Consider the following 12,099-nt stretch of genomic DNA (forward strand, 5'->3'; position numbering starts at 1 on the left):
TAGTTTCTGTCGTACAAGCGTCCCTTGTCAGCTAACAAAAAGACCTCTCCCAAACTCGTATGAACTTAGAACTTCACACATAGTAAGAAGAGAAAACCGTTCGAGTTACGTACATTCTTTAATTATGAAAATTCAAGTTTATTATTTAAGAAAATCATAACTTTTGTATATTTGGTTTGCGGTATTCAACACCATGTGTGTATCTACTTGCCAGGTAGAGTTGTTCTTAGGGAACTGTCTTGCTTTATTCTACTGCCGTGGAGTAGATAATCAGAGGTTCGGGAGACTTCATAACTTTTGTTCTACATAAGGGATTCTTACAATCAGTACATTATCGGAAAAGTCGTCGAAAACTCCGTAAATGCCTAAAAAACATGCCCCCGTTTGACTTTGTCTTCCGGTTTAAAATGGAAATTGAAAATTAAAAAATTCATATCTCAAGAACTACGTATTTCCTCCATAGGTCGTGCATAAAGACTTCACACGTACAACACGTGTAGTGTATGCGGTGCAGAGTCACGCTCCAGTGCTTTACCTAGAGCGCGCTAGTATATATTTGTGTATAGTCGGTGTTTGAGGCGTTCTCACCATACATTTCCCTTTCGGTAGTTAGTCTCTTCTTTAGTCGTCCATATTTAATTCGTCAATATTTAATAAGTTCAAACTTCTTCCACCACATAAGCTATTTTGACATTATACTGTACATCATATGAAAGGGCTTTACGTACTTCACAAAATGGATTTGTTGATGACCTTTTCTTTACCTTTTGACCTATCTTAACGAGAAGTGCCTGTAAAATGCTCTGAAAAGGCGCTATTTAATGTATTTTAGGTTGAAAACTACACCTTTTGATTCTTTACCATAATTCACATTACAATTACATTTGCATTTTGATTTCTTTGCATTTCGAAGAGTTTTTAACATCCACTTTTTACATCGATTCAATTACTGACCAAACGAAAGCCGAACACCTAGTGTTTGTTTTCACAAACACTACTTTTTATGTCTAGTCATTTCTATTTGGTTGCCTTTTTCGTTCCGATATAGAAGTTTTAAAACATGGTCCTATTAAAATAGCTTATTTTGTGCTGAATTTGTGAGTTTCCGTTTCATAGCGCTTCCAATGCTTATTGCGCAAACAATAATGCCGTCACACCGCAAATCCATGGTGAACGCGCAAACTGGCCGCCTATTTTTTCTGGATGTGATGTAATTTGACCCTTTCTCATAAAGATCTGGGGCCAATTTTATAGCGCTATTTTTCAAGCTCTCTGCTAGCATAAAAATGCATAGCTAAACGAGAAGAGAAAAGACAATGAAGAAATTTAAACAGCTACCTGAGCGGAATGTTTTTAACGAAAATGATATTTTAACTTGTTAGTAATGCACTTGTTCATCATTTTAATGCAATTTGTGTATGTGTACACTTCTGAATTTTTTTCGTAATTATCGATTAAAAAACAGGCCCCAACCTACAGGTTTTTCAAAAACTAAAAACACTTCTGCCGTTGACGACGCGCGTCAAAGGACAATGCCGCTGACGTCATTTGTGGGAGTTTGCTTTGTTATACCTCCACACTGCAACAAAGCGGCTTTGCAAATTAGAGCTCCCAACTATGACGTTTTTAGAGTGATTACATAACAGAGCTTTTCACAAATCTCTCAGAAAATCGCTGGATAAGGGTATTCAAAATGATTGTTTTTTTTAAACAAAATTAAAACATATTTATAATCATATGACTCGATTTTCTTTTAAATGAAATTCAGCAAAGTTCACAACTCGATATTATCGTTCAAGCAGATCTTTAAGTTTAACCGGGGTCAAAGAAGCGAAGTGCGAGGCACACTACACGCAACATTCAGTACTCTATCATTACACTGCTCTGTCAACAAGTAACTTACTGCAGCCGATTTCATCGCCTAGTAGCGGGCATTGTGGTGTACCGTCACACACCTCATGTTGAGGTATGCAAGCCAGGCCAGACGGACAGACAACATCACCCTCCCCACATTCTGAAAAAAGGAAGCAGGAAGAAACAGTGTTCAAACAGGCGACGGGTAGTTTAAAATGGCTAACAACTAGTAAACCGTGCTTGATATGGCGCAGAGGGTACTTTTTGTACGTCACAAAACACAACGTCCTCGTTTACATGAAAATCACACCGTTTGGAGAAAATGATGAAAGAAAGCTTCCCCTGTAGTGTTTGAGAAACGACTAAAACAATGTCACAAAACAAGTCCAAGTGGGACGAATTATTATTCTGTTAGCATGTGCAATGCTCAACGCGACTCTCCTGAAAACATCGCTTGGTGATTTTAACTTTTTTTCGACTTGACGACCAATGAAGCTGAAACTTCTACAGGTAAAGGGTTCCTGCGAAAGGAGTGTCACCTGTGACCATGGCGTATTATAAGTTTCCTTTATATATTTGTGTTATTATTATTAGGTAAATTATGTTACACACATCTTCATACACATTGAGTATGGATTCATGTCAAAGCCACAAACTTGATCCATCAAAAACTCTCCAACCTGGCCTTTTCTCTGCATAAACTACTCACCCAATGGTCTAAACTGCTCCAGTTTTACAGTAAACCGAGTGCTGGAGCTGGAAGTGGGCAATAATAATACCAGCACCTTGTTTGTTTTCGACGTAACAGCTATCATTGAACGTGATACATTTTTCTTGTACAACAAGTCCTTCCCAGTTGTAAACTGAGTCCCATCACTGAAAATGAGGTCTCGGTTTCCTGTGCCCATACGGGGATATTCGAAGTTGAGTTCAACAATGGTGAGTTGTATACGGTGTCCCACGGAGGCCAAAATTTGCCACGCACACGCTTTTCCTTTGGGAAATCGGACGGAATCTTTTTCGATGTTAGCTTGCAGAATATGAGCTTCGTCGTCGGTAATATTGATTGTTGATTGACCGTTGCAGATATCTGTTGGCGTAATATTAACCAAGAATCAATCGATCTTACAACTTAAAGGGTCTATGTACTTTTTGGGACAAAAAACACAATGTCCACAGATTTACATTAAACTTACACAGTTTGAAGATAATGATAGTGGAAATAGTGGAAAGCTTCCCTGAAAATATTACTTGCTGATGTGCTGTAGTTTGTGAGAAATGAGTAAAACAATGTCCCTGAAAATATTACTTGCTGATAGTTTGTGAGAAATGAGTAAAACAATGTCATGAAAATAATTTTCGTCTCACTGATCATGAGACGAAAATTATTTTAGCATGTAAAAGCGTATACGGTTAAAAATAGAGCATGACGCAACTTGTCAGGGTCGGGGGTCATCTCCAGGGAAACCATGTCTGCACTAGTTGCGATAACGTAACCCTCCTCCCGACGGCCGCCAGGCCGGAGGGTTGCGAGATTATTTTGATGGGCAATTAATGACAATCTGGTTCAACACGTATAATTTCGACAGCTAGTCACCAGATTTGCCCCATTTTTACCACTTTCAAAAATCATGAAACTTAATCCTCAATTAATGTCTAATAAACACTCAAGTCAAAACACCTTTGAAAACATATTTTTGAGGAAAAGGGACAAAAACTTACCAGATCTCGGAGCGATTTCCCAGGTTTATATATTTTGAACTTGTCGCATCGCTTTGCGAACGCTTTATTTAGGCACAACGCCTGCATTGGCTTTAAATAACAATAGCTGGCATAAATCTCCTGGATCTACGGCCGACAGGACTGACATTATGATTCCATACCGAACATCAACGATACTGTCCGAATTTCGTCGACAACACGCTCGGAACATTTAGGATAACTTCGAAAAAGGAGGAATTCCTCCTTTTTGGTCACGTGATTTTGGGTGATACCGGACCCTAAATTCGACAGAGCCTAGTCGGAGATTTTTGTGTCTAGGAACCAGACTATTGAGGTGTATGTTGGTCTTGCTTGCAATATTGATCACGAGCTAGAGTAGCATGCACAACAGGTAGCGCTTGTGCAATGGGTATTTGCGAAAAGGTCTGCGGGATGGATTCTGGGAGACACCTTACCACAACCAATCTCATCGCTGAGGTCTGCACAGTTAGCGATGCCATCGCACCGGAGGTGACCGGGTATGCACACTCGAGACTCACACCTGAACTTTCCTTCCTCACAGGGAACTAAAGTAAGAAGTTAAATTGTTAAGAAACGCCATGCAGGCCCATTTAAAGGCAGTGGACACTATTGGTAATTACTCAAAATAATTAGTCAAAAAACCTTTCTTGACTACGTGTAATGGGGAGAGGTTGACATATTATAAAACATTGTGGGAAACGGTTCCCTCTGAAGTGACGTAGTTTTCGAGAAAGAAGTAATTTTCCACGAATTTGATTTCGAGACCTCAGATTTAGCATGTTAGGTCTCGAAATCAAGCATCTGAAAGCACACTACTTCGTGTGACCATGGTGCGACAAGGTTTTTTTTTTCTTCCATTAATATCTCGTAACTCTGACGACCGATTGAGACCAAATTTTCACAGGTTATTTTATGCATATGTTGTTATTTTATGCATATGTTGAGATACACCAACTGTGAAGACTAGTCATTGACAGTTACCAATAGTGTCCAGGTCTTTAAAGTGTTCAACATTTCTATAAAGGTGTAGTGAAAATCATTAATGACCCCTAGTTTAGATGTAAGATCAAATATTTGTAAACACTTAAAAAATACTAGAAACCCGAGGAGTAACTGCCACAAATGGAAAAGTTACAATAATTTCATTTGCATGCTGCGATAAGATGAAACAATACTACTAATGATAACAGTACCAACTACTTTAGTAAGGGAATTCGTAAGATTTGACAGGTGAAAGTAAAAGTAGTACCCGAGGTGGTTGGAGCACTTGGCACCATTCCAAAAGCACCGGGGAGACATCTATACGAAATAGGGACAACTGTGAGGATGGATCTGTTACAGAATGGCATGCCAGCGCTTTTTGGAACAGTGATGGTCTCGAGAAGAACGCCTGAGATCTAAGGTTTACGGAACGTAGCCCGAATAACAAATTTGGTTAAAGGCAGTGAACACTATTACTCAAAATAATTATTGGCATAAAACCTTTCTTGGTGACGAGTAATGGGGAGAGGTTGATGGTATAAAACATTGTGAGAAACGGCTCCCTCTGAAGTGCCATAGTTTCCGAGGTAATTTTCCACGAATTTGATTTAGAGACCTCATATTTAGAACTTAAGGTTTCGAAATCAACCATCTAAACGCACACAATTTTGTGTGACAAGGGTTATTTTACTTTCATTATTATCTCTTAACTTTGATGACCGATTGAGCTCAAATTTTCCCAGGTTTGTTATTTTATGCATATGTTGAGATACACCAACTGTGGAGGTTAGTCTTTGACAATTACCAATAGTGTCCACTGCCTTTAACAATTAAACACTGTCATTCAAGCATTTCATCAAGACATACACGTATAGCAGTCCGTTTATAACAGATTAGAGATGGTCTCAGACGGGAAACTGAGATAAGAAAAACAAAATCAAGTCCACCACCCCCGCCTTGAGTACAAAACGCACAGAATACTTTATAAAGTCAGGTGTAAATCATTGTTCTGGAACAGTTGTAATTTGAGAAAACGCGTGTTCAATAATGTGATGTAGAGCACACGTTGAATCATTAAAATCCTTGCATTGGGCGCTATTTTTGATTTCAAGCAAAGAAAATGTGCTCGTGTGTACGTGCTACATGCACGACTCTAAGCCGATGATAGCTATTCATTCAACTCATTTAAGGGGACTGGTGACGTCACATGCAAGGGGTCCATACTTCATTTTAGAGGCATTGGAAAATATTTGTAATTACTCAAAATAATTATTAGCACAAAACCTTACTTGGTAAAGAGTATTTGGAAGAGGTTGATAGTATAAAACATTGTGGGAAACGGCTCCCTCTGAAAAAATGTAGTTTTCGAGAAAGAAGTAATGTTCCACGAATTTGATTTCGAGACCTCAGATTTAGAATTTGAAGTCTCGAAATCAAGCATCTGAAAGCACACAACTAACTTAGTGCAAGGGTGTTTTTCTTTCATTATTATCTCGCAACTTCGACGACTGATTCAGCTCAAATTTTCACAGATTTGTTATTTTGTGCATATGGTGAGATACACCAAGTGAAAAGACTGGTCTTTGAAAATTACTAATATAGTGTCCAGTGTCTTTCAACACTGTTAGAATATATTAGTAAAAAAAAAAACACTAATTAAAAGTCTATTATGAGAGATGATTTTGACTTTACTTCAAAATCTTGTCTCATATGACTGGTAGTGTTGTTTAGACTAAAATATTTTTAGAGTGAAGTATAATACAGTGTCACAATAACACTTACCGGAACCGTTGAACTCCCTTACTTGGTACCACAACGGACCTCCTTGTCTCCTAGGAGTGTATCCCACTGGGCCCACTGGGCCCACTCGGAAAGTTAACCACATTGAGTTTTCAACGGAGGTGATAAACAGCGGTGGTGAATGCCCACCAAGATGCCCCAGCTGAGATGACATAATTGTTGGATCTACGCCACTCCCTACAGTCGTAACGGTGTCATAAAAGGTTGTATTCTGGTGTTTCACGTCTAGAAGAATCCTTTATTGTACGAGAAAGATGGACCTTTACTATGCTATCACCATCTTTATCATATTCATTGAATCAATTAACAGTCATTGATGCATACTATCTTGTACGAAAAGAAACCAGACGGCAGGTAGAAAAGATACTGTTGAAAATAGTACCGTGATGTAAGTGTGTCATTTTTGTTTTGTCTGATACTGTCACGCCTGTCTGTAATCGATCATCTCTTGATCGATTACGTCCAGACAGGTTTCAATAATAATAAAAAATAATAACAACCAGTATTTAAAGAGCGCTTCTCACACACGAAAGGTGTCTCAAAATTCTTCCAATATTATACCCCTGGTCTTTATTCATCCCTTAAACCCTCTCAGCTCCATGGTTGCAGTTTGTTTTATTTTGCCCAAGCCTCCCATATTTTCTTTTCAGACCAATTGCAAGGGACTATTATGTTCAAAATGTACAGCTGAAAACAGTACAATTGTTTAAGTGCTTGAGTTTATTCATACCGGTCATCTAGTGTCTAAAACACACTGCGTTTATAAATGGCCACATACGAATACTCCCCTTTGGTATTTACAATGTTCGTACATTACGTTTTGGTTTTGTCCACGAAAACAGAGTTAGGACTGTCCTCGCTGTTTCATTTTCCAGGTCCGTTTTGTTAAATGACACACACAACATGGTCGAGGATAGGTACTAGTTTTCATCTAATACGACAATACAGTAAAGTTTGGCCTGTCTATGATCCACAGTTTGGACAGACAAAGTGAGCAAATGCGAAATTGACTAAGTGAAGCTGAGGCACCTGTCAAAGTAACACATCACAAGGAGGCTCCGCAATACCTCACCGAGTTACTCCCTTTCTACCTTTCTGTCTACCATCTGCGCTCACCCTGGATGTTGTACCCCGTTCATTCTCATCTGCTCCTACACTCTAACACTCAATACATTGCTCCTTGGCCAATGTGACTTCCATTTCCCATTTAAAAAACATCTATCTACTCTCTCTTTTGTTTAATGTGTTTCATTTCATTTAATTGTATAGCTTTGTTACCGCTGGAAAAAGGGGCTTGACAAAAACAAAAGCTTTAAAAACAGTGGACACTTGGTAATTGTCAAAGACTAGCCTTCACAGCTGGTGTATCTCAACAGACGCATAAAATAACAAACCTGAGAAAATTTGAGCTCAATCGGTCATCGAAGTTGCGAGATAATAATGCAAGAAAAAAACAACCTTGTCACACGAAGTTGTGTGCGTTTAGATGGTTGATTTCGAGACCTCAAGTTCTTAATCTGAGGTCTCGAAAACAAATTTGTGGAAAATTACTTCTTTCTCGAAAACTATGGCACTTCAGAGGGAGATGTTTCTCACAATATTTTATACCATCAACCTCTACCTATTACTCGTCACAAAGAAAGGTTTTATGCCAATAATTATTCTGAGTAATTACCAATAGTGTCCACTGCCTTTAAATAATATCAAACAACACAATTTCTTTAAAAAAAAAGACGCTCACCTGTATCCGGGCCTTGCAGTGAATATCCAGAGACAGGCAGTTTGTGATGAAAATCCCGTTTCAAGGGATGAAATGTTATACGTGTTATCTGGATAGTCTTCAAGAGTGATATATCTCTCGCTTCCACAAAATGAACTTGCTGCAGAAAAAGAAAAAAATATGAACAGAATTTCGAACTATGAGGCATGATTTATAATAAATCTTACAGAAAACAAATGACATAATTGAGTTAAAGCCAACTTTTACGTGCAACTTGGGGCAACCAACTGCATTGCATGCTACATGATCCCGATCACTTCGGTAGCACAGTAATGTAAATAAAAAAAAAATTAAAAAAAAGGAGTACGATCTGTAAGATTAATTATTGAACAATAAGATGTGAACGACTTTCCTTCATGGAGATGGTCGGAACCGGTTGCCTATAAATTGCCTCGTGTGACAAGAACCTAAATGTATTGTTTCACGAGGCAGCTTTTACAGGTAACTTGGAGGCAACCCCTTTCAGTGCACACTCCGGGATCACTTTAGTAGCACATGAATAATTTTACAAACGGTGTCTTATTACCATTCCCTAGAAAGAGACGTGAACAAATCATTGATAACGCTCCTTCTTCTTGGAGATTGCCTGGAACCGGTTGCCTATAAATTGCCTCATGTGTCAATAACCTACAGGTATTGTTTCACGAGGCAGCTTTTACAGGCAACTTGGAGGCAACCAACTGCAGTTCATGCTACGGGACCATTTTGTTGGCATGAGCATTTTTTTTTTCTTTCTAATAATAGTTTATGAGTCCCAAGGAAGGTGTGTGAACATGTGAATGCCTGTTCTTTGTGAATATTGAGAAACTCGTTGCCTTCAAATTGCCTCGTGTGAGATCATGCCCCCAACATTGCATAGAATCTTAATTATGTTAAGACCGCGTTCCCACTGGATCCACAATTGCGAGATCGAGATCCCGCAACAAGATTAGTTGCAGCCGTGAAATCGCCGCGGTCGCGTTCCCACTTGAGTATGACCGCGCATTGATCCCCCTTTTTGGAAACGGAAGTGGTTTCGCTATCTAGCAAATTGCGGGGGCTGATCGCCCTTTGCGTTCCCACTAGACCTTCGATCGCCCATTAATCCTACTCCCGAGGAGTATCAAAACTGCACGGTCAGATCCTGATCGCCCTCGCGTTCCCACTGGAGCTTATTTCTCGTTGATCCCCCTTTTCTTGAATTGGGAGATCAATAGTAAGATTCTCGGGGTGTTTTTGTTTTGGTCCATTAATACTGTACTTACAGCATGCTATCTCGTCAACAAAGTCTGTGCAGTTAAACTCTCCATCACAGATAAAATTCTCCGGGAGACAGGTCTGTTCCTCGTTCGTTTCACACTGTAGGCCGGAGTCACACTGACCTATTATACACAGCATGACAAGATAAACAGGATTACACTCTAAAAAACTCTCGTATCAGAATTAACTTTAACCGCTTTACAATAGACACACGACAAGCGTACAATTAAACCCTTGACAAAAAGGTGACTGCTCTCGATTTCGAAATCCCTATGTTCCGACACCCCTATGTCCCGACACCCCTATGTCCCGACAACCCTATGTTCCGACAACCTGCACCAACATTTTGTGTTGGCAATTTTTCAATAAAGCAGGTGCATCTTAAAGAAACTACACCTGACCGCAACTTAATCCATAAACGTACCGGTGACCTATCTTTATGTAGTCCCCCAGAGGAGTTTAATTATATGAAAAGTGTTATTCCGCTGCTATATGACTTAAATATTTATTATTATTAATTGCTAACATAGGCCTATTATTATTATTATTGGTCAACAGAGGACGTGCGAAAAAAACTTGTCGGAACATAGGGGTGTCCGAACATAGGGGTGTCGGAACATATGGGTGTCGGAATATAGGTTGTCGGAACAAAGGGGAGCCGGAAGATAGGGGTGTCGGAACATAGGGATGTCGGAATATAGGCCGAGTTGTCGGAACATGGGGTGTCTGAACGGGGTCCGCCCGATAGTCCGAAGGTCCGTTAGTCCGAAGGTTCAATGGTCCGAAGGTTCGATAGTCCGAACGCGCAAATTTTCCATAAGAGGGGGTTCATTAGTCCGAAAATGTAATAGGGTTCGTTAATCCGAACATATGATGCAATAGTCCGAAGGTTCATTAGTCCGAAGGTTCATCGATCCGAAGGTTTACTGGTCCGAAGGTTCGGTAGTCCGAATTTAGAATAAGGTTAGTTGGTCCGAAGGTTCGATAGTTCGAAACAAAAACGAGGTTCAACAGTCCGAAGGTTCATTATTCCAAATCGACAATAAGGTTCGAAAGTCCGAATCGACGATAAGGCTCGACGGTCCGAATTGACAATAAGGTTCGATAGTCCGAAATGACAATAAGGTTCGATAGTCCGAATTTACAATACGGTTCGATAGTCCGAATTTACAAAACTAGTTGTTTAAATAGTCTGACTCCATGGTATTGGAAGGTGGAGCAGAATGACATAATGACACTTGACGCCCCCATCATATATCGCGCGATGGGACGGTAACAGGAGTGCCCCCCCCCCCCACCCCACTCAAATAAAAATAAAAATAATAATTATTATTATTATTATTATTATTATTATTATTATTATTATTATTATTATTATTATTATTATTATTATTATTATTATTATTATTATTATTATTATTATTATTATTATTATTATTATTATTATTATTATTATTATTATTATTATTATTATTATTATTATTATTATTATTATTATTATTATTATTATTATTATTATTATTATTATTATTATTATTATTATTATTATTATTATTATTATTATTATTATTATTATTATTATTATTATTATTATTATTATTATTATTATTATTATTATTATTATTATTATTATTATTATTATTATTATTATTATAACCGGCAATGGGTTATTAGGGAGATAACCGGCAATAGAAAAAAAAATCGTCTGGCTGGGGCATTTTCGTTTGGACTAGTGCATGTATTTTAATGGATGACTAAACAAAATGTTTTCCTTGTAAAGGATTGCCGTGGAGCATTTTTGCTGTTTTTTATGTCAATTAAATTAACGTAGCAATCTGTTATTGTTTATTTTTTATATTATATATATACATATATAATGAATAGGGTAGATGGCCTTAGCTTTCGATCCAAACCGGACCTTCTTCAGAGGCATAAAACAAGTACAAACAAATACATATCCATTTTATAGAAAAAGAGAGGGGGAAAGGGATTGAGGAAAGGATCCAAAAGAAGCGGGAAAATAACAGCCAATCAAAGTTTCTATTTCAGAGACAATGTGTGGCTGTGAACCAATAGGAGTAGAGTGGCGAGGACAAAGGATGTTTAGAATGAAAGGATGGGTTACTGGACCATAAAAGTGGTAAATGTATTGTTCGACAACAATGCCGGACAACATGAAAGGGTAGGATTAGAGAGCAAGTTGCATCATGATGCAACTAACAATGGTCAATTAATAAGAATAGCAAGATCAAAGGTATGATGATTTTCATGTGGAAAAAGAGGGGGGGGGGGTTTACTTACATCAGATAGTTACAGTGATGAATTTATAAAAACAACTTTAAACAAGATTAATTTATACTTTATGAATATATACAACATATAAGTACTTAGGCCGAAGTGAAGTGGAGGGTAATGAGAAGTTATTTGATATCAGTGTTTATGTTAAGTCCAAAGGGTTTGACTGTCTTGAGTTGGTGAATCCAGCGTGATTCTCTACTCTTGCGGTGTGTGTCATCACCATTGCAAGCTTCAATCACCAGAAGTTCAACATCACTAACACTATGATTGGGGCTGTTAAAGTGGATAGAGACTGGGTACGGTTTCTTAGTCTTTATGGAAGAGACATGATTCGCAAAGCGAAGACTCAGTTTGGTCTTAGTCTCTCCCACATATTGTAGCCCACATCTCTTACATGATATGAC

The 12,099-nt window shown here is 38.4% G+C and overlaps 2 protein-coding genes across 2 annotated transcripts in view; both read right to left on the bottom strand.

Annotated features, from left to right (window-relative positions):
- Positions 1-12,099, bottom strand: part of LOC139945177 (uncharacterized) — a 162,591-nt gene that overhangs the window by 116,712 nt on the left and 33,780 nt on the right. The gene's annotated exons all lie outside the window — the stretch shown is intronic.
- The window catches only part of LOC139945179 (uncharacterized), a 54,832-nt gene that overhangs the window by 24,633 nt on the left and 18,100 nt on the right, over positions 1-12,099 (bottom strand). The window contains exons 10-15 of the mRNA XM_071942469.1: positions 9,403-9,519; positions 8,120-8,258; positions 6,361-6,614; positions 4,032-4,142; positions 2,564-2,944; positions 1,904-2,014 (exon numbers count right to left, since the gene is read on the bottom strand). Of these exons, the coding sequence (XP_071798570.1) occupies positions 1,904-2,014; positions 2,564-2,944; positions 4,032-4,142; positions 6,361-6,614; positions 8,120-8,258; positions 9,403-9,519 (1,113 nt within the window). The remainder of the gene's footprint in view (positions 1-1,903; positions 2,015-2,563; positions 2,945-4,031; positions 4,143-6,360; positions 6,615-8,119; positions 8,259-9,402; positions 9,520-12,099) is intronic.

The sequence above is a fragment of the Asterias amurensis genome, chromosome 12, assembly GCF_032118995.1.
Source record: "Asterias amurensis chromosome 12, ASM3211899v1".
Classification (NCBI taxonomy): domain Eukaryota; kingdom Metazoa; phylum Echinodermata; class Asteroidea; order Forcipulatida; family Asteriidae; genus Asterias; species Asterias amurensis.